Source organism: Centruroides sculpturatus, unplaced genomic scaffold, assembly GCF_000671375.1.
Source record: "Centruroides sculpturatus isolate CEXI.00-Female unplaced genomic scaffold, Cexi_2.0 scaffold609, whole genome shotgun sequence".
Taxonomy (NCBI): Eukaryota; Metazoa; Arthropoda; class Arachnida; order Scorpiones; family Buthidae; genus Centruroides; species Centruroides sculpturatus.
In genome coordinates this window covers 3,318-26,958 of record NW_019384804.1, presented here as the reverse complement: position 1 = coordinate 26,958, position 23,641 = coordinate 3,318, and the positions used below count along the sequence as shown (strand labels likewise).

At 40.0% G+C, this 23,641-nt stretch overlaps 2 protein-coding genes and 2 pseudogenes across 2 annotated transcripts; all 4 read right to left on the bottom strand.

The window, feature by feature from the left end:
* Positions 1-2,628: 2,628 nt before the first annotated feature.
* On the bottom strand, positions 2,629-2,798 carry LOC111629635 (annotated as a pseudogene).
* Positions 2,799-3,673: 875 nt separating this feature from the next.
* Positions 3,674-4,345, bottom strand: LOC111629608. Its single transcript, XM_023373507.1, has one exon. The coding sequence runs from the start codon at positions 4,343-4,345 to the stop codon at positions 3,674-3,676; it is 672 nt and encodes a 223-aa protein (XP_023229275.1).
* Positions 4,346-4,873: 528 nt separating this feature from the next.
* On the bottom strand, positions 4,874-6,082 carry LOC111629607. Its single transcript, XM_023373505.1, has one exon. The coding sequence runs from the start codon at positions 6,080-6,082 to the stop codon at positions 4,874-4,876; it is 1,209 nt and encodes a 402-aa protein (XP_023229273.1).
* Positions 6,083-22,510: 16,428 nt separating this feature from the next.
* On the bottom strand, positions 22,511-22,682 carry LOC111629642 (annotated as a pseudogene).
* Positions 22,683-23,641: the final 959 nt, after the last annotated feature.

Below are 23,641 nucleotides of genomic sequence, written 5' to 3'. Positions count from 1 at the left end.
GTCGGATCCCCCAGCAGCGGACTCGTTGCTGCTGGTTTCACCTTCTCTCCCCTTAGTACTAGGTTTACGACTAGTTCTACTTCTAGTCCTGACACTACTTACTGACCGCTCCCTAAACCAGAAGATTCCTCTTCACACAGGGACTACGTGAGTAGAAGAAATATATCAATCGGACGATTATTTCTGGAGTTCTGGATTGTTAAACCTTCGGACTTTGTTTTTCTCCATCGGGTTTCCTGACGGTTTTGGATTGTGTGAAAACGGTATTTTATAGCGTGTATCTATATATATATTGTCTGGTAGTTTGATGTCTGTACGATACGCGGAACGCGAGTTATATTGTTCTTAAGGTTTTACCGTTAACAAAGGTTTTCCGAGACCACGTGGTCGGTCAGCCATTCGGCGTAACTCTGGTCGTTCGGTGTTCCACGGGTCACGCTCGTCCGCTTCGTTATTTCGGTTTCAACTGTCACAATTGTATCGTGTTGTGCTCGACCCTTTGCGGTCCGTGTTGTCGGTTATTTTCTCTGTTCGTACCGGTATCGCTCGGTACACCNTAGCTATTATATCCCCTAATATTGGGCCTAAAAGTCCTAACTCTTCACATGTTTTCAAAATACGTTTCCTGTAAAGCTAGAATGTCTAACTGTAGGGAGGGCAAAAGGGAAGCAACAAAAGGCTGGCGGGGGATGGACCAAAGCCCATTACAATTAAGAGTTGCTAAACGTATTTTAATAGACATGTTGTAGTTAGGGGGTTAGTATTCCTCTGTACTTGGATCGGAGGACTTGCCAGCCCTGGCCTTCTTGTTCTTACGTCTATTGCAGCAGGCCCGCTTGCTGGGCCTGTCTTCCTTCCCTGAGTCGGATCCCCCAGCAGCGGACTCGTCGCTGCTGGTTTCATCTTCTCTCCCCTTAGTACTAGGTTTACGACTAGTTCTACTTCTAGTCCTGACACTACTTACTGACCGCTCCCTACTGTTTAACTTAGAGCAATCCTCCTCTAAGTTATTAAATAGCTTATTACTATTTCCAGTTTCCACAGACAGAGCTGGGACTGGGACTGTTTCCTCAGCGACCGTAGGGGCAGCTTGGGCCTCTGGCAGGACGATGGGAGAGGAGACTGGGACAGAGGCATCTACAGACACCTCCATCTCGATGTTGTCCGAAGCAGCTGCTTCTTCAACAGAACCCTTTGAAGTACAGGACAGGATACTGTGGTCCCCCGTGCAAACACGGCATGGCTTTGGACAAGACTTAGCGGCATGATACCTGCTGTGACAATTGTCACACAGGCTTGCCTTGCAGTCTTGCTGCTCGTGACCCGGTTCGAGGCAGCGTCGACAGATACGTTCGACACCCCTGTACCCAAGAGTCAGGGGCACACCCTCATAGTAGACGATATTAGGGACAGGCTTCTTTACTTCAAGACAGATTTTCACCGTGCCCGTGTCAATGTGCGGGCGGCCTGGGACTTTAAGCATCGACACGGTTCTCATGGTCCCAAACTGGCTCATTAGCTTTTAGGTCCATTTCGGGAGGAAGGAAGCAGATGAAGACAGTAGTGATGTCTTCATCTAAGGGGATAGGGAAAACCCTGACATCCTTAACCACAAAACCAGTGGAAACAAGAAGGCGGCAACTCTCGGTTGACCGAAACCCAATGAAGTACTGGTTCTTGCCCATTGGCGCGAACCGTGAAACCTCCCCTGGCACTAGGGTGTGCTCAATGCCGTCCAGAATCTTTTCGACAGTCGAGCCTTCCGGAACGGTAACATGGGCGCTAAGCACCCTGCGCATCCTGCCGTTGAGGACGGCAGGCTTGGCACATTTATGCTGTGCAGAGACACCAGCATTCAACTGCTGAGTGTTAAAGAACTTATTAGTGTGAGCAGACACTGAAGCTGCTGGAGCCCAATGTGCTGCCACTTCAGTGAAGCTAACTTTCTGGGACACTGAGGGCCCAGAAGTGGATGAGGTAACAGAAGTGGCAGAAGCAGTCCCAATAACTACATTACTAAAACTGGCCTTAGGGACCAGAACCGCTGCCTTATCGGCAGTAGTTACCTGTCTAGTTTGACCAGACTGAGCAGTAGAAGCCTTTGCAGACTTCATACCGACCAGCCTCACCCCCTTGAATGTGGGCTGTTCCTTGGCACTAATGTGACCGGAAGCAGGCCCAGGGGCAGGTTGACTAGTCTTAGAACTAGGCTTACTTAAGCTAACTATAGTTGCCTGACTACCAGAAGAGGAAGCTACCTTAGCCTCGACTACCATTCTAGTAACAGGATCCTCGGTTGGAGTAGTGTCCTCCATCGGAACACTATCCGCCCAAGCGGCAGAAGAAATACCCTCCATGGGTATAAGAAGATAAAAGTAAGGAAAATACCCTACTGTAAAGATGGGGCCAACTGTGGGGATGTTGGCTCGAATTTTCCCACGAATACGCTAGAATGTGCAGGCAGGTTCCTCCAGTGCAAAAAAGGAAAACTTGTCTCTTTTNTGGTAGTTGATTTGTCGTATAGCAGCTGGATGGTGGCGATGGCGTCGGAAATCCAACTGGAAAAAGAAAAAAAAATTTTTTCATAGAAAAATTTTTTTCTATTTTTTATTAATATTTTCCCCCCAAAGGGGTTGGGCTATCTCAGGCAATAAGTGCCCGGCCTGAGCAACCTGTGGCGGGGAGCCCCTGTCCCACCCAGTTTCAAAAATCAGGTTAATATCGATGGAAACCATATCAGATATTAAGCTGATAAGAACAGATTTAAAAAGCCTTTATATAAAATTCAAATAATAGTTACAGGGATTACATAAGCAGTAGATGATTATGTACAAAGTGTAAACACATTGTGCGAGTGACCGCGACATGGGCTTGAAGTATGCCAACTAATAAGTACAATAGGTGTAGGTATTGTCGAGAGACATGGGCGCGTTTGCCAGTAGATAAATATACAAAGGTGTCATGGATATAAAGTGTTCGCGAACATAGGCTCAATTGGCAGCTAGAGTTACCTGTTTTACAATTGTTGGTGAGGCGCGATTACATGGGCATGATTGCCTAGTTGGATTGGGATTCGGTGGGTGTTGATTGTAGTGGACCTGTCTGGATGATGTTTCGGCTGGGGTTCAGTGGAGGTGGGCGGCGTGAGCAATCTCCCAGGTGTTGCCGATATATATCTTTGCTCCACCGTATGGCATCACTGACCATCAGTCATTTCATCATATTGGCATATCGACGGCCGATGCCAAGACGTTGGAGAATGGACTCGTTTATGGGGTCATATCCTCCAAGTGCACCAATTATAAAAGCCCCGAAGAACGTGTCGTACCCCTGGCTACGAAGATGTTGTATGAGGTTATGGTACTTGTGTCCTTTTTCTTTCCTCGCTGCATTGAAAGCCGGCTGTTTGTTTTCAAACAGGGTAGTAATGTTTACTACAGTTGCAGTTTTTGTTTCTTCGTGGAGAATGACCAAGTCCGGTCTGCAGTTCTCATGGAAACTGGGAACACGTTGGTTCACCTGTACTGTGGCGCCCCGTGATTGAAAAGCGTTCACGAGCCTATTAAGTATGGCATTGTGATGCTGTGTTATGAGACAAAAGTTCGGCGGGCAATGGCACAGTACGTGAGATAGAGTTTCACAAATGAAGCTGCATCGGCGGCAGGTTTCAGCTTCATTTCCAAAGCGCTTGTGGCCACGTAATGCAACCACACAGCCTGGCGCGGTGTATGAAGCGCCAGTCTGAAAAGCGGGTGTACTGGCCATTGCTGAGGAAGTGATTGCTCACTTTACTCGAGGCCGTGATCTTGAAGGCCTTACCTTGGTCTGGTTTCACAGTCAGTCTTTGGAGATGATGGAACTTCAGTAGCTTGTCCAGTGTGTGTTGGCAGCCTCTTACCTGGATACAGTTGTTATCGACAGCAATGGTGGGGACGACGTCGGGCCCTTTGATCCAGGTGATATTGATCTTATTTCTTAGACGTCTCGTGGCCATCCTGAGGCGGGTCCATATGGAGGTGATATCCTTCGATGGGTTTGCTAGGTCGCCCTCCATGGACCCATCTAGGTATTGGCAGATGTCTTCAGTGGTTGGAGTTCGCTTTATCCTGTGTGATACCACGTCACCTAAGGCTCCAAGTGCGACGTTGACGATGTTGTTGTCCTTGGAGTGAAATAGGTGCATGGCATGGCTTACCTGTGATATATCAGAGAGGAGACTTGATGGAGTCACATTGGCACCTCCTTGTTTGTGGGCCAAGTATACAATTTCGGCGCTTGCCCGTTGTGGGACACTGAGCCATCTTTTCACAACGCGCTTGAGGATTCTATCTATTTTGTCAAGCATCTTTTTTGGTGTTGTGCCCGCAGTAAGGCAGAAGGACAGTCTTGGTATGATGAAGGTGTTGAGCGCGTCGAGTTTTTACCAGGGCGCCAAATGAGATGCATCGATTTTGTTTATGTCTTGTATTACGTCATCGGTGGTGGACGCCTCTGTGTCGCATCTCGAAAATCCGGTGGGGACCCCAAGGTGCTTGTATGCGTCGTTGTTGCCAAGTTTTGGTAGGTCCGCTTGATCGAGGGAGAATACGTTGGTACGTGCAGTGTGCAACTTACCTAGTACGGCCAGAGTGCCGCACTTTGCATGGTTAAATTTGATGCCTACCCATTTTGCCCAGGCAGCGATGGAATCAAGTTGGTCTTGGAGTTCCTTGCTGCTGTTACTTACCAACGCCACATCGTCAGCATAGGCAAGGGCGTCAACCGTGTGGCCGTGGATAGTGTAGCTTTTTGCTAGGGCCTGGAGACGACGAAGTGCAGGCTCAACTGTCAGGATGAAAAGGAGCGGGCTGATGGGGCATTCTTGCCTTACACATCATAGCATGGCAACTGGTTTAGTTAGGCCAGTGTGAGTGCGGATCCTGGTAGTTGATTTGTCGTATAGCAGCTGGATGGTGGCGATGGCGTCTGGGTGCAGGCCATGCCATTTGAGTGATTCCCAGATGATGGAGTGGGGAATGCTGCCAAATGCGTTAGCAATATCCAGCCACGCTATATAACATTCGTTACGGGTACGCCTGGCATCCTGGATAATTGATTTGAGCAAAAAGTTATGCTCTACACAGCCTTGATAGTGTAAAAACCCCTTTTGGGCGGTGGAAATACGACTATTTGTGTCGCACCACCTTAGTAGCCTATCCGCCAGGCAGGCCGTGTAGAGCTTGTCCAGGGTGTTGGAGAGTGAGATAGGTCGCAAATTTCTTAGGTCTGCTTGGTCCCCTTTTTTATGAATCAAGACAGTAGTGGATTCCTGCCAGTCTTGGGGGATGTATCCAATCCTCTGTACCGAGTTAAAGAGAGCTGCAAGAATAATGCCCCTCGGGTCCACCCGCCTCCAATGCAGGTAACGGATTTTGTCAGGGCCCAGAGCAGTATTGTGGCCCTTGGCGATACGGACAGCCACTTCTTCTGGCATGAACGGTATATTGATTGGGTTCGTCGTAGTTGCAGGGGCTGGATCTGGATCTATGGGAACAGGAGTTGCATCTCTAAGCGGGCAGTTTTTGTTAATGTCCTTGAAGTGACGGTAGATTGTCTCTGGGTTCCCTTGGCAAAAGCGGGATTTGCCTCCGATAATGCGATCAAACACCCATTTCCTATTAGTGCGATAGAGGCACTGGATGTTGCTGGCCTCAAGTTGAAGAGGGGGATTGCGGCCCGAGGTGTTGTTCAGGTTCCTTCTTGGCCCCTGAATGTCGCATATGTTATAGGTTAACCTCATGAAGTCATGTAGGACGCTCTCAAGCATATCTTCGTCGAGCACAGCGTTGAAGCGGTCTGCCCACGCTGTGACCCACTGAGGGGGGCTGTCGTTGGAGTCCAAAGGCGGCTGTATGGCTGTCGGTGGTTGTTCTGCTGACAGAGCGCCGGGCGATGGCCGAGGGTCCTGATGCTGAGGTGGTGTGGGTCTTGCAGGTAGTGTCGTAGTGTCGTTTTCTGTGGCAATTGAGGTCTGCGTAGGAGTAAGGTTAGAGAGATTGGTCCTATCTGGTGGTGGCAGTGGGGTGCCACCTGCTTGCGGCATTGCCGACCGGGTAGAGCTGGATGGTTCTAGCTGGCTGACACTGCAGGGCGGAGGCGGCTCCAGATTTCTTCTCGTGGAGCGTCCATTTTTCCTCTGTCATGTTGCCGTGGTGGTGGTCGCCGGATGCTGCGATGTTGTGCTGGTTGCTGGCAATATGGGGCTTGCTGCTACCTGGCTGTAGAGGCGTGGTGTGTTGGTTGTGCCGGAAGAGGGACTGCACTGCGGTGAGTGAGCTTCTTCGATGACGGCTTGGAGGGACCTGGTGGTTCTCCTTGGGCGTGGCGCCACTTGTCTGGTTGATGGAGATGGGGATGCCGAGCTCCAAGACGCATTTCCACTGCTGGTGGGTGAGGTAGTCAGTGCGGCCCTGGATTTTCTTTGGGTATACGGCTTTCTCAGCCTAGTTGGAATACGTACCAATTTACGATTTGCCGGGAGCACTGGTGGAGGTGAGAAGGCCTCGATCTTGGCGCGGCAATCTTCAGCACGAAGTTGGTGCGCTTTCACAGTTTTAAGCTTTTCATGCCTATACCCACATGCACGGCACTCAAATTGAAGTGTGGTGCTATGAATTTGCTTTAGATGTATTACCAGCCCGGCATGGTTCGCATAATTCCGAGGAATTGGCAGGCATAGCTGGCAACCATGGGGTGGATGCAGTGGAACAAGAATAGTTTGTACTGCCATGGCTTGGCAAGATCAAGGTGTAGCTAGATAGAAAAAGGACAAAAAGAGTGGAAAGTGAAATGGCCCCTGGGGTGCAGAGCAGCCGGCCAAGGAGGGGAAGAAAGGGTTTAGTGCGTAAGAGACCTATGCACTAGAAAGAAAGTGCTTGAGTGAGACACCCAGGGGTGCTCAAGCAAGGCACCAGAAAGGACGTAAGCCTAGGCTGACGCCGATAGAAAAGTGTTGCCAGTCGAGCAGCGAATACACGGTGCATTTAAACCGTGCAGGCTGCTCTTCTGGCGGAAGAGAGAAGAGAGTAGGAAAGAAAAAATACCAAAAGTAGCTTACCTAGGGCCGGGGAGCAGCTAGCTCGGAATCTGGTTGGCGTCCTACGAAGTCAGCAGAATCAGGAACAATTAANATACACGGTGCATTTAAACCGTGCAGGCTGCTCTTCTGGCGGAAGAGAGAAGAGAGTAGGAAAGAAAAAATACCAAAAGTAGCTTACCTAGGGCCGGGGAGCAGCTAGCTCGGAATCTGGTTGGCGTCCTACGAAGTCAGCAGAATCAGGAACAATTAAGCTGATAAGAACAGATACCGCATTTATTAAAGTTTGCTGGGATCCGAAGATCCCGCAAAGCACCACCCCTGGTTACCCCTACCTACTATAACCGCTGCAGCAGGCGGCGAGCCGGAACGGGGACCTCGGTGATGCCCGCAGTCACAAAAATAAGCCAAAATAGGCTTTTGTCACCGACCAGATGGATCCGACCAAATTGTGAAGCCCCNGATCCCGCAAAGCACCACCCCTGGTTACCCCTACCTACTATAACTGCTGCAGCAGGCGGCGAGCCGGAACGGGGACCTCGGTGATGCCCGCAGTCACAAAAATAAGCCAAAATAGGCTTTTGTCACCGACCAGATGGATCCGACCAAATTGTGAAGCCCCTTTGTGCCCCCATGAGGGATAGGTGGGGACGGGATACTGGTGGTTTCAAAGTTTGTGGGACCAGTAATGCCAAAAATCCAGTTACATTTCCTTCACGTGCATGTTGGTAGCATGTTATATATAGTCGACCCCCTATAAGATATAGATACGTTCCAATTTATTAGGAATCCGATTTCTTACAAGTCGTTCCAATCACAGCCCGACACGTGTCAAGTTTACGGACTACGGCTGATTGAAAGGTTTTCTTCCATAAAATTAAATCGATTCTACACTAATCCGACTCAACATTTCCAAAATACGTATATTTTTTCGTAGTTTTATAGGAATCGTAATTATAGGAACCGTAATTATAGGGGGGTCGACTGTACCCGCATGCCACCAGGAGCGAAACCAACCACGGCAGAGCACATTTATTTGTTACTTTGAAAATTACAATAATTGTTAAATTTAACATTGAACCAGGACCCGACAATAGACAAAGTTTTAGTAAAATACATAATTATAAAAACTGACAAAAGCAAAAAACACATGTGAAAAAATACATTCAACTGCAAACCCCTTACAAACTGGGGTTAATACAAAAGCCTGCCAAAACACAGGTAAAAACATCAATAAAAGTAAGTATAAAATAATATGAAAAACCCGAAAATAACAATAATTTATAACAATATAAATTTGCATTTCAGGTAAACACGGAACAAAAATAACGAATCAAATTACAAGTACAAAAGATAAAAACGGTAAGTACAAAATATAATACAAACATCAACGTTAATTTTTACAAACAAAATTAATTGAACACATTAAAAAATAAAATTATCGCCATTCATCGTTAAACCTTATGCTATTATTTTCTATTTTCCATATTACATTTGTGCCTCTATAATATTTGTTAAATTCGCACTCTGACATCTTTTCTTTGTCACTTTGAATTTTGTAGCAAAGTTCAAAGTTCTTGTTTTATTTTTATAATAAGTAGTGAGGCATTCCACATTCTCCTTTCAAAAGTTAATAGACACCTGCACTTCCATAACATTCGTTTCACTAGTGCTATACAACAATTAAGTAGGTAAACATTTTGATTTCTTATATAATAATTAATCTGATATTTAACATGTTCCCATTCAATTCTAGTTTTCCACACTCTAGATATTCATGACCATGCTGATTTAGCTATTTGACATTTATAAAAAATGTGTAAAATTGACTCAGTTCTGCAACATCTAACACATCTCTCGTCTCTACTTCTGTGATATATTCTTAGATATTCTTTTGTCATTACAACATTCGACAGAATACGCCAGGAAATCTCGATCCACTCGGATGGCAGACTAAAAATGTTTTTCCATATTCTATTCCAATCTAAGCCACTATTAATCATATTACTACTTAAATGCTGTTTATGTATAATACCATATATATGACTGGGCCTAATTTTATCATTTAAATCAATGACATTACTATATTCATTTTTTATTTTACTCAAAACTTCTCTCCACCGTTTATATTTTTTATTATTTGACACTATAAAAGGGAATCTTGTCTCCATCCGAGTGAACCAATTGGAGATTGGCCCTATAATATATCTTATAATATAAAAAAAGTGGATGTTTTTTCTCACGTAAATTATTTATTATAATACTAATTTGTAACGAGCTTTTGAAATCCTTAATGTCAATCACTCCCCACCCTCCTTCATCAATACTATTTTTCATTATTTTCCTACTCATAGGTTCAAAAGTATTGTTCCATAAATAGCAATATATTTCTTTTTCTAATTCCTTTATTTCTGTTTGATCTAAACTTGTAATATATAATTTATAAATTATTTTCGGGATTATCACCCTATTTATTATTTGAACCCTTTCAGGCATATATAACCAGTTTTCCGACCAACAGTTAATCTCGTCTTTTATTTTATTTTTCATATCAATCATGTTTTTACTCTTAGCATCTTTCCCATACCAGACCCTGAGCACTTTCATAGTATCCACATTTTTAATATCATTTTGTATTTGTCCCATATCACCCACAACACCCATAATTTGACATTTGTTTTTATTAATCATCATACCTGTATATTCACAAAATGTCTGTAACTTCAATAGAGTCCTATTTAAACTTATCTGATTAACTATCAAGAATGTAATATCGTCTGCGTGAACAATATGTTTTATTATTTCATTCTATTATTTCATTCATTCCAGGTATGTATATGGGTTCTATCAAATTATCATTTTTTACAGTTAACAATAATGTCTCGATATAAATAGTAAATAAAATCATCAGTGCAGGACAACCCTGTCTTACTCCTATTTTACACTCTATTTCACTTGATACTTCATCGTTTATAAAAATACTAGTACTCAGAGCCTGGTAGAGTCGTTTAATCCACCAAATTTCATTATCACTAAGTCCATATCTTTTTAATATATCCCATATTATTTTACGATTTACTGTGTCTAATGCTCGTTTTACATCTATAGAAAGAAGAGAGAGTTTAACATCTCTTTCCTTATAATATTCCTGAACAAATCTTAGAAAACATATATTATTTTGTATACTTCTATTCTTTACGCCCGCACTTTGTGTATTTCCGATAAAATCTTTAAACAACAACTCGAGTCTTTTAGCAATAATAAAACTGTAAACCTTATAGTCAATGTTTAATAACGTTATGGGTCTAAAATCCATTACCTCTTTATCTGTGTCATCGTTCTTTTTTAATAAAATCATTTTTCCATGACAAAAAGTGTCACTAAAATCCGTAAAATTGTATAAATTGTATAAAAAGTGTCACTAAAAACTTGTAAAATTCAGCGTTTAACTTATCTCTCCCTGGAGCTTTATTACTATGAAGAGACTCGATCGCTTCGCGTATCTCACTTTTCGAAATCTCTATGCTAATCTTATTTTTATTCTCATTTTTTACAGGTTCAATCTCTTCCAATATTACCTCACTCAACGATTCATCTGACTGTGGAATCCTAAATAAGTAAGTATAGTACGATTCAAATTTCTGTATTATCTCCTTTGTGTTCTTAATCTCGTTTCCTGCTTCATCTATCAATCTATCTATTTCTAAACTTTCCCTCATTCTAACTTTTTTTTCAAAAACCATTCTTTCCGCTTCTCTTTTTATACTATACTTATCTAATTTATACTTAATATAATTTTCCTTATTTCTTTTGTCAATCTCCTTTGTAATTTTCCTCTCTATTTTCTCTATTTCCGTTTCATCATTTCTAATAATAGCATTTGTTAGCTTTCTCTGTAATGTTTCTACTGTTATAAATTTTTCTTTTTTCCTTTTACTCCACCATTCTCCTAATTTTTGATTTATTTTCTCTTTTAAATCTATCCAATTTTCCCAATTTATCTCATTATTACTATTTTGAATTAATGTTATCATTTCCAATCCAAAATCTTGTTCATCTAACATTTCCTTAGTAATTTTTATTCTCCTTTCCCTTCTTTTCCTTTCATTTAATCCTATCCTTAACTCTACCATCTTGTGATCTGTTAGCTTCCTCATTTCTGCTTCTATTACATAGCTATCAATCCCTATTATCATATTTATACTTTCCGAAACATAAACGCGATCGAGTCCCTCCTTTATCCCTTGTCCCTCCCAAGTAAAACCAGGATGACACGGATAAATCTCTCTATAAACATCGTATAATTTAAAATCTTCTAAAACACGTCTTAACACATTCCTAGACCCATCATACATTATAGGACTATTCTTATCTAAAACATCCAAAACACAATTAAAATCTCCCATCATAATGATCTTTCTCCCGACCCTTAAAAATTCCGTTAAAATTTTAAAAAACTCTTTTCTCTCCGTAACTCGAGTTGGTGCATATATATTAGCTATTCTAAAAAACCGATCTCCAATATCAATATCAACAACAATTATCCTTCCATCTTTATCCGTTTTAAAGTCCTGGACTTTTCTAGTTTTTTTTTATCATTAATATTACACCAGTGCTTTTTCGTGTCGCAAATGATGCTTATATATTATACATCGTAAATACTTTTCTTAAGTTTCTAATATCAATAAAGTCTCTAATATTGGTGTCTTGTATTCCAAGAATATCTATATCACTAGTATATACCAAATTTAATAAATAAATCTGTTTAAATCTATCGCGCAACCCAGAAATGTTTATAAAACGTATATCTAATTGTTGTTTCTTATCCATTATCTGTCTTATTTTGTGTGTATCTAGATTTTTTTCTTACCTCTAAATTTGCCTCTGGTGTCAATCTCTGTTTAGCATCATTCATTATTTTATTTATCTTCATTGCCTTTTGTGCCATAGTTTAATTTGGATCATTTTCAACTTTCGTAATCAATCTCATCATTTGTTCACTACTTTCTATACTACTCTTACGTCTCTTTGTTCTTGTACGTAATTTTTTCTCTAATTCTTCTACTGCATTTTTAACTTTTACTTATTCTACCTCACTTTCATTATTAATTTCTCTATTTATTTCCTGTTCTTCCAATCTCTCTGTCACTACAACTGACTGTCTAACCTGTATTTCCTCTATTTCTTTATCTTTTTGCTTTTCTAACTCTCTTTCTTTTTCTTTTTCCTTTTTCCATGTATCAAGACTTTTCTCTCCTTCTCTCAAGAGTATGTTTTCTTGGTCCCCTTTTACACACTTCTGAAAACATAGGCATAGGACATTCCTCCCCCTTATCATGATTTCTCTTCAGTTATAACAGGCAGTACAAGTGCTTATTAAATGTTCCTTACTACCACATCTATAACACAGTTTAATGGGGCATTCTTTTGCCTCATGATTTCTCTCTCCACACTTAAAACATTCTTTTTTCCCCCCAAGATAGTACAATTGAATACATCTACCCAATAATTCCATTGTAGTTGGAATCCGTTTTCTCGTAACAATAGACACTCTAAAGATACCCGTACGAACTCGCGTATTAGGATAGTGATTTACAAATACATTCACTATTTTACCGTATTTTCCCATCACTTCCTTAACTAAATCTACATCAACTTCTACTGGTACATATCTTAATGTTACAACTACAAAATCGAATTCTAAACTTTCTACATTATATAAATGATTTCCAACCTTTACTTCCTGTCCGACGATTCTCTCTTTATCTTCTACNTGAAAACATAGGCATAGGATATTCCTCCCTCTTATCATGATTTCTCTTCAGTTATAACAGGCAGTACAAGTGCTTATTAAATGTTCTTTACTACCACATCTATAACACAGTTTAATGGGGCATTGTTTTGCCTCATGATTTCTCTCTCCACACTTAAAACATTCTTTTTTCTCGCCAAGATAGTACAATTGAATACATCTACCCAATAATTCCATTGTAGTTGGAATCCGTTTATTCGTAACAATAGACACTCTAAAGATACCCATACGAACTCGCGTATTAGGATAGTGATTTACAAATACATTCACTATTTTACCGTATTTTCCCATTACTTCCTTAACTAAATCTACTCTCCTTTGTAATTTCCCTCTCTATTTTCTCTATTTCCGTTTCATCATTTCTAATAATAGCATTTGTTAGCTTTCTCTGTAATGTTTCTACTGTTATAAATTTTNTCACTTCCTTAACTAAATCTACATCAACTTCTACTGGTACATATCTTAATGTTACAACTACAAAATCGAATTCTAAACTTTCTACATTATATAAATGATTTCCAACTTTTACTTCCTGTCCGACGATTCTCTCTGTATCTTCTACGCTAGCAAGTCCAATTTCAATAATTCCTCTTGGCCTATAGCATACTTGTTGTACACTGTCCTTCTTTTTTAATTTCTCTTCTATTATTTCTATCAGATCTATCGTATCAACCTTCTCTTGACTCACTATTCGTACTGATTTAACCGTAGAATACTTCTTTATCTTTGCAGATTCCACTTCCTGTGTCATATCCATCGCTGTTCCATCCACTTCCTCGAGTGTTTCGTCCAGATCGGTGGCAGCCGCATCGGGACTCTGGCGATGTCTGGCCGACCCATCGTGGATAGCAAGGGTCCTCCCTTGACTATCTAGGGCCTCCATAGGCGTACTAGACCAGCTCGATGATGGAGAAGCCTCTCCCATCTGTCGGCTTCGGCTTTCAGCCGAGGTGTTACGGTCAGTAAGTAAAAGTCAGTAAAACCAGAAAAAACTCACCAAAAGGCTGTAGAAACTTAAAAGTCCAATAAAGGTAGTAAATCCAGTTGTAAATACGTCCAATCAGTCACAAAAATCCACTTTCCAAAAAATCCAAAAGTCGGCAAAAATCGGTAAAATCTGTAAACTTCGGAAAAAATTAATTTTTTTTGGCACAGAACAAAAACAAATATAACGCGTTTGTCTTAGCCATAAGACCAAGAAGCGATAAAAAACACATCAAAGGTGCTGACGGGCCAAGTGTGGAGACATACAAAACACTTGTGGTGTGTCCAGGTTACGTCATTCGGCGATCATTTGTTAATACACACGAAAGAAAGTCAGGAAATGATAGGTGACGATGCAAAAGGCTAAAGGAATTGTCGGGTATTGCATGAGGAAGGCCTGACAACGGCATAAAACTCCCGTTCATCACCATTCATCACAGAAGGAAAATATGCCATAGTCCGTAACAGCATTGCGTTGTGCACATACTGATAGCATTTCGATGCTAATCAGTTTTTCGCTTGCTGCATACGTTGGAAATTTATGTATTTAATGTACAATAATCGCCGATTTCATATTAAATTATTTTTGATGCAAACATTTGCAAACAATTCGATTTTATCCGTTATTTTAAAAAATTTTCGCGCTCATTTATTACTTCAATATAAAGAGTTAGGCTTACCTTTCCTGTTCTTCCTGGTGTTTCTACGTGCAGGCCATGCATGTAGTCCACAGTAGNGTGGCAGCCGCATCGGGACTCTGGCGATGTCTGGCCGACCCATCGTGGATAGCAAGGGTCCTCCCTTGACTATCTAGGGCCTCCATAGGCGTACTAGACCAGCTCGATGATGGAGAAGCCTCTCCCATCTGTCGGCTTCGGCTTTCAGCCGAGGTGTTACGGTCAGTAAGTAAAAGTCAGTAAAACCAGAAAAAACTCACCAAAAGGCTGTAGAAACTTAAAAGTCTAATAAAGGTAGTAAATCCAGTTGTAAATACGTCCAATCAGTCACAAAAATCCACTTTCCAAAAAATCCAAAAGTCGGCAAAAATCGGTAAAATCTGTAAACTTCGGAAAAAATTAATTTTTTTCGGCACAGAACAAAAACAAATATAACGCATTTGTCTTAGCCATAAGACGAAGAAGCGATAAAAAACACATCAAAGGTGCCGACGGGCCAAGTGTGGTGTGTCCAGGTTACATTATTCGGCGATCATCCGTTAATACACACGAAAGAACGTCAGGAAACGATAAGTGACGATGCAAAAGGCCAAAGGAATTGTCAGGTATTGCATGAGGAAGGCCTGACAACGGGATAAAACTCCTGTTGATCACCATTCATCACAGGAGGAAAATATGCCGTAGTCCGTAAAAGCGTTGCATTGTGCACATACTGATAGCATTTCGATGCTAAACATTTTTTCGCTTGCTTCATACAGTGGAAATTTATGTATTTAATGTAGAATAATCGCCGATTCCATATTAAATTATTTTCGATGCAAACATTTGCAAACAAATCGATTTTATTTGTTATTTTAAAAAATTTTCGTGCTCATTCATTACTTCAATATAAAGAGTTAGGCTTACCTTTCCTGTTCTTCCTGGTGTTTCTATGTGCAGGCCATGCATGTAGTCCACAGTAGTCACACACTGAAAAAACTGCAAATATTATTTTCCTAGATTCTATTCGAATCGCCGAATAGCGATTTCTACCAAATGCACGTGAGGCTACTTCTTGCACCGCTCCTCTTCATCGTAGCGTNATAAAAAAAGAGCACAGTCTAGAGGACCACTTGGTCCTCTAGACTGTGCTCTTTTTTTATTTAACAAAAGTGCTCTCTGATCCCAAGCTAGTGTCGGATCATTATATATATCTCTTGCTGATCTATTAATTATCTCTTTCTCTAAACTTTTAGTACGCTTCCTTCCTCTACTTTGTCTTGTTTCTGGTGTCATATTTGGTGTTCTTTCTATCTCTTCCACTCTTTCCTTAACCTTACCATTATTGCCTTTCCCTACTTTATCTATTCTCTCTATGTTCACCACTACTTCCGGTATTAAACATTCTTTCTCTACCTCTCCTTCCTCCTGTGTTTTCCTATCTATCTCTATCTGACTTATCTGTTCTATACTTTTTTCCTTTTTCCATTTCTCTAAACTCCTCTCTCTTCTTCCTTTTAAAGAAATAAAAATATTTCTTTAAAAGGATTCAATCTCTAATGCAAGGATGATGATAGCCACAACCGTGCCAATGGCGGTGTGGCTATTCTGGTTTTAAATCACATTTCATCCTTACCGGTACAAATAACCACTGATTTGCAAGCTGTGTCAGTCAGAATTTCTATTGGAGTAACTGCCACAGTTTGTTTTATATACTATATATTCTATGCCACCAGATGTCAGAGTCAATGAGGATGAATTGGATGCATTAGTTGAACAGCTGCCGACTCCATTCCTTTTACTGGGTGATTTCAATAGTCACAATCCTATGTGGGGCATGTTCCGACATCAATCGAGAGATTTATAGATAATCACCAACTGTATTTATTTAATTCTGGAGAAGTGACGTATTACCATGCCCCAACAAGAACATTCACTGCCATTGATCTATCCTTAGCAACTCGAAACCTGTTTTCAGCATTTTCATGGGAGGTTGGATCTAATCCACTTTCTAGTGACCACTTCCCAATATTTCTAAAATATCAAGGCAGAGAAAGCTGTGAAACAGCCCGTCCATCATGCTGGAAATTGGAAACAGCTGATTGGCCTGTTTTTTCCTATATGGCCAGCATCACTGATGATATGGTGAATATTGTTGATATCAATGATGCAGTTGAAGTTGTCACTTCCAGTATCATACAGGCAGCTGAAAAAACAATGGGGAAAACATTAGCCAGATACCCAAAGCATCCGAAAGCATGGTGGGATCAGAATTGCGAGGCAGCATTTAAAAAGCATTTAAAAAACAAAAGAAAGCATGGGGGATTTTCAGAAGATACTCCACTGCTAACAAATTGATTGCTTTTCAAAAGGCAAATGCCAGAAGAATTAGAAGGCAAAGCCAAAGGGATTTTTGGATGAAGTATGTTTCTAGCATAACATCTTCCACCAGCTGAAAAACAGTCTGGGATAAAATCCATAAAATTAATGGAAAATATGCTTCTCATTCTCTGTCTATGCTGAAAAATAATGGCACAATAATCAGTGTTATACAGGTTATTGCTGATACGTTTGGTGAAACATTTTCGTTTTCATCCAGCAAAATTATGTATCCAAGAAATTTTTAGGTTTATAAAGCCCAAAGTGAAAAACAATATTTAAACTTTCACTCCTTACCTAATGAGGAATATAATGTGCTATTCACTAGAATTGAATTACATACAGCGCTCTCTCGCTCAGGGAATAGTGCTGTAGACCCGGATAAAATCCACTACAGCATGATTAAAAATTTTGCAGACAATTCCCTTTCTAATTTTCTGCATCTGTTTAACAGAATATGGACAGAAAATAGTTTTTGACTCTTGGAGACTTTCAATTATTATTTCCATTCCAAAACCCGGTAAAGACCGCAAGAATCTTTCTAATTACAGACCAATTTCTTTGAGAAGTTGCCTGTGTAAAGTGTTTGAGAGAATGGTAAACAGATGCCTGATGTTCCTCCTAGAGGAAAAGAACTATTTCTCACCACATCAGAGTGGATTTCTTAGGAACAGAAGTACCACGGACAATTTGTTTAACCTTGAAACATTATACACAAAGCGTTTGCTAGACGAAAGCACTTATTGTCTGTGTTTTTTGATATAGAGAAGGCCTATGATCGCTGCTGGCAATACGGAATATTTTGTGATTTGCACAAATTCGGATTGCGTGGTAATTTGCCAGTTTTTATAAACTTCCTGCAGAATCGAAGATTCCAAGTCAGGATGGGCAACGCACTATCTAGGCCTTTTGCCCAAGAAGGTGTTCCTCAACGTTGTATTTTGAGTGTGACTTTGTTCCTAATTAAAATTAACAGCATAGCTACGTGTCTTCCCCCCTAGTGTAAAACACTCTGTACGTGGATGATTTTCAGATCTGCCATTCTAGTAACACGAGTTTCATTGAGAGACAACTGCAAACCTCTCTAGATCTCATAGACAATTGGTCCAAGACCAATGGTTTTAGTTTTAACACGGAGAAGACCTTGTTCATTCACTTCTGCCGAAGGCGTGGTTTGCACTTGGACCTTGAAATTTACTTAAATGGGGATAAAATCCCATTGGTGAAAGAGGCAAAGTTTTTGGGAGTTATATTTGACCAAAATCTGACTTTCTTACAACATTTGCACAACTTGAAGAGTAGAGGTTTAAAATCTTTGAACCTTTTAAAGGTACTGTGTTGCTTATCCTGGGGAGCAGACAAATGTTCTATGCTCAGGATTTATCTGTGACGCATCTGTAGTCCAGCTTAGAGCCCTTGTCTGCTCTAAGCTGGACTACAGATGCGTCGTGTATGGCTATGCACGAGAATCTACCTTTTGGATGCTGGATCAAATCCATCATCAAGCTTTGTGTTTGGACAGAGGAAGTTCGAAATGCCCCAGTGCACAAAGTTTGTACGTGGATGCTTATGCGCCTCCATTGTCACTTAGGAGAGAACAGTTGTCTCTTTTTTTACTACATCAAACAGAAATCTCTGAATAGACTTTCAGCTAATAGTTCAGATACTCAGCTGAAAAAGATTATTTGCAGCTCAGAAGAGTTGTGTCCTTACATTATATATCAGAACAGAGAATGTAAGCGGCACATTTGACCTGGACACAAGCAACATGTTACAAGTTGAGGTTAATAGCATTCCACCTTGGTCAACCCCAGCAATAGATGTTGATTTAAGGTTAAAGCAGTTCCCCAAAAAACCACGCCAGACTACATCTATAGACAGCACTTCGCAGAAATTCGACATCGTGACAGGAATTTAATTCCTATATACACGGATGTATAACTATGTTGGCTTAGCCTTTGTTTGCGAAAATGAAATTGTGGCAAAACAAATAGCACCAAATACTTCCATTTTTTTTACGGAGTTGCAGGCTATTTATTTAGCCCTAAAGTATATAAATAGGAAAGGTCATCGTTGCGGTGTGATTTACACTGACTCAGCTAGTGCACTTCAGGCTTTGATCTCGTATAAACCTAGTTATGACTCTATAGTTTAACTTTCTGAAAGTTAAACTTTCTGATTCTGGGCCAGAAGCCAAATCTTGATAAATTATTTAACTTTCAATCAGATTTGTTTATAATTATTAGTATTTATTTATTTATATTTTATTGTTATATAGATGTGTATCGTTATATATTTTCGTTATTGNTCATCCTATATATATATATATCACTTGTCAATACAAATTTTCGTATGTAAAAATATTTTATGACTATAAAATTTAATATAAAACAGTCTCTATTGTTGATTAAAATTTAAATCGCTGATATTAGCCATTAATAAAAGGATAAATAAGAGACCAACCACTTATTGGCCAGTTTGAATTTTCCACAACCAATCGCCGGACCGAACGAATTAATGACGTTGAATAAACGTAATACAAGTATCAGATTGTCGTATTGGTCAGTTTGAATTTCTATAACCAATCGGAAACGTTAAATTTTAAAATAACGGTCAGTTATTGAACATAAATGAAAAATTTTGAATTTATTTATTTATTTGTTTATTAGATTATATAATTTTACCGTATGACATGGCGCAGCTTGGCCTATGTGGCCCTTGCGCCAATAAACCCCAACCAACTAACTAACTAAATAACTTTTCTGAACTTGCAATTTTATTTCCATTTGCTTTGATGAGTCCACTGATGTAATAGTTTCAGCTTGTTTAGTAATTTTTTTACGTTATTTTGTCAAAAATAACGTTAAAGAAGAATTATTAAGTTTATCAGCACTAACAACAGCAGCAACAAAAGGCGTAGACATCTGTAATGCAATTATAGATGCATTGGGCAAAAAAGAAATATGTTTTTTCAAAATTCTATCAGTAACAACTGACGGTGCTCGCAGCATTATTGGCCAGGAAAATGGGTTTAAAAATGTATTTACAAAACGTATTGGACATTCAATTTTCGGTTTTCATTCCATTATTCACCAGCAAGAGTTATGTGCTAAGACAGGTTGAAAATTTTGGATGATGATATGAGTTTGGTGACAAAAGTAGTCAATTTTATATCAGCACGGGCTGTAAATAAAAGGTATAGCATCTTGGTCAACTCCTGTGATAAATGTTGACCTTAGCTTAAAGCAATTTCCTAAGGAATCCACCCGGAGTATGTCTACAGACAGCACTTTGCAGAAATTCAATGCCGTGACAGGAATTTAATTCCTATCATTTATACAGATGGATCTAAATCTGATGATTACATTGGCTCAGCCTTCGTCTGCCAGGGTGAAATTCTGGCAGAACAAATTGCATTGAATTCTTCCATCTTTTCTGCGGAGTTGCATGTCATTTATTTAGCCTTAAAGTATATAAATAGGAAATGTCATCATTGCGGTGTGATTTACACTGACTCAGTTAGTGCACTTCAGGCTTTGATCTCATGCGAACCTAGCTCTCACTCTATAGTGATTAAAATTTATAATATGATTTGCCATCTTCTTACGAGGAATCTCTCTATAAAATTTTGTTGGGTCCCACAACACGTCGGTATAAGAGGGAACGAAGAAGCTGATGCAGCTGCAAAGGCAGCTAGTCCTTCACAGCATGAAATGCCTATCGAAGGATGTGATTTGAAGCTAGTACTGTAGTTAAAAAACGACTAGCAGAGAGATGGCAAAACATGTGGAATGCACAAATCCACAATAGACTACACGAAATCAAGCCAAATATAGAAAATTGGACACGTAATAAACAGTATGACAGGAGATCTGAAGTAATTCTTACTCGTTTGAGAATTGGGCATACTCGGTTGATTCATCAATATCTTTTGAAGGGTGAAGACGAGCCATCACTTCCTTAACTAAATCTACATCAACTTCTACTGGTACATATCTTAATGTTACAACTACAAAATCGAATTCTAAACTTTCTACATTATATAAATGATTTCCAACCTTTACTTCCTGTCCGACGATTCTCTCTTTATCTTCTACGCTAGCAAGTCCAATTTCAATAATTCCTCTTGGCCTATAGCATACTTGTTGTACACTGTCCTTCTTTTTAATTTCTCTTCTATTGTTTCTATCAGCTCTATCGTATCAACCTTCTCTTGACTCACTATTCGTACTGATTTAACCGTAGAATACTTCTTTATCTTTGCAGATTCCACTTCCTGTGTCATCTCCATCGCTGTTCCATCCACTTCCTCGAGTGTTTCGTCCAGATCAGTGGCAGCCGCATCGGGACTCTGGCGATGTCTGGCCGACCCATCGTGGATAGCAAGGGTCCTCCCTTGACTATCTAGGGCCTCCATAGGCGTACTAGACCAGCTCGACGATGGAGAAGCCTCTCCCATCTGTCGGCTTCGGCTTTCAGCCGAGGTGTTATGGTCAGTAAGTAAAAGTCAGTAAAACCAGAAAAAACTCACCAAAAGGCTGTAGAAACTTAAAAGTCCAATAAAAGTAGTAAATCCAGTTGTAAATACGTCCAATCAGTCACAAAAATCCACTTTCCAAAAAATCCAAAAGTCGGCAAAAATCGGTAAAATCTGTAAACTTCGGAAAAAATTAATTTTTTTTGGCACAGAACAAAAACAAATATAACGCGTTTGTCTTAGCCATAAGACCAAGAAGCGATAAAAAACACATCAAAGGTGCTGACGGGCCAAGTGTGGAGACATACAAAACACTTGTGGTGTGTCCAGGTTACGTCATTCGGCGATCATTTGTTAATACACACGAAAGAAAGTCAGGAAATGATAGGTGACGATGCAAAAGGCTAAAGGAATTGTCGGGTATTGCATGAGGAAGGCCTGACAACGGCATAAAACTCCCGTTCATCACCATTCATCACAGAAGGAAAATATGCCGTAGTCCGTAAAAGCGTTGCATTGTGCACATACTGATAGCATTTCGATGCTAAACATTTTTTCGCTTGCTTCATACAGTGGAAATTTATGTATTTAATGTACAATAATCGCCGATTTCATATTAAATTATTTTTGATGCAAACATTTGCAAACAATTCGATTTTATCCGTTATTTTAAAAAATTTTCGCGCTCATTTATTACTTCAATATAAAGAGTTAGGCTTACCTTTCCTGTTCTTCCTGGTGTTTCTACGTGCAGGCCATGCATGTAGTCCACAGTAGTCACACACTGAAAAAAACAGCAAATATTATTTTCCTAGATTCTATTAGAATCGCCGAATAGCGATTTCTACCAAATGCACGTGAGGCTATTTCTTGCACCGCTCCTCTTCATCGTAGCGTGCCAGATGTAAGCGGCGATGGCAGTTTTTTGCTTTCCACATTTTTTCTTACCTTTATCTTCTAGAATTCGCCCGATTTTCTTTTTCCTGCTCTGCCATGCTTGGATATGGTCTTCCTATATGCGTAATCGCTTCTCTGGCATCCTCCGTGAAGGAAATCCAACTGGAAAAAAAAAAATTTTGTTTTGTGAAAATTTTTTTTTTTATATCTTTTATTAATATTTTCCCCCAAGGGAGTGGGCTATCTCAGGCAATAAGTGCCAGGCCTGAGCAACCCGTGGCAGGGAGGGAGCAATCCCCCTGTCCCGCTTAGTTCCAAAAATCAGTTTAATATCGAAGGTCTCCGATGGAAACCGTATCAGATATCAAGCTGATAAGAACAGATACTGTGTTTTCAAAGTTTGCGTCTACGTAGTGCGACGCTTCAATTAAATGAGGTTGTGCATACGAAGGAACCACCCACCCGTAGGACACCCCTACCAGAACATCCACCACACAGCAGGCAATGATGGGTTAAAAACAGGGTGCCCTCGGAATGGGTCGAATGGAGAATACCTTGCTTACTACACCTCACTTAATTCATTGTATTTCTTGGGAACACAGCATTTTACACATCATCAAAAAATATACAAAGCAATATTTAACAAACTGAAGATCTGAACAGCCAAATCAAAAAACAGTGAACAATACATAATTCACCCAAACTTCTATAACACAACTCTTGACCAACACCATCAAAGTTAAAAAAAAGAACAACAACTTGCAATAAACAAGTTAAAAAGTTCAATATAACATCAAAGGTGAGTACGAACCAAAACACAATTTGAGTTAATCAAAAACATCTTAAAATACTTTGCTTTTCATTCTTTCATATCTTTCCAGATATTACTTTAGCAGCAAAAGACCCATTTGGGAATCTTTTCAACAATCTGTTCAACTCCTTTTTATTGTTTCTTCTCGCCACTGGATTAAACTCTCACATTACACGATAGAAGGCCTTAAAATCTTTAACAGTCCAATTTTCTTTTTCTAATGCTTCACGAGAACGTTTTTCTGTTTGTCCAGACACCTCAATATGATATGCTGGCGGTAAGTCACTCTCATGTATTTCCCATTTCTTTGCCTTTTTTTTTTCTTCTGTTTTTTCTTTTTTTCTTTTGGTTCCTGGAAATCATTTTTGTTTGTTTCTTCTTCTATACTTTTTTCTAATGATGCATACACCTGAGTCAATTTTTCTCTAACAGTATCTAATTTTATGCTTGCCTCTAGATCTGTCAAACTTGTATCACTTTCTCTCCCTTTTTCTGTTACACTTCGACTATCTTCTTCTTCTTCTTCTTCTTCTGCATTTACGATAGTACT

Excerpts from the sequence above, each read along its gene's own strand:
- LOC111629608 (XM_023373507.1), bottom strand. The coding sequence starts at position 4,345 with ATGCTTGACAAAATAGATAGAATCCTCAAGCGCGTTGTGAAAAGATGG.
- LOC111629607 (XM_023373505.1), bottom strand. The coding sequence starts at position 6,082 with ATGCCGCAAGCAGGTGGCACCCCACTGCCACCACCAGATAGGACCAAT.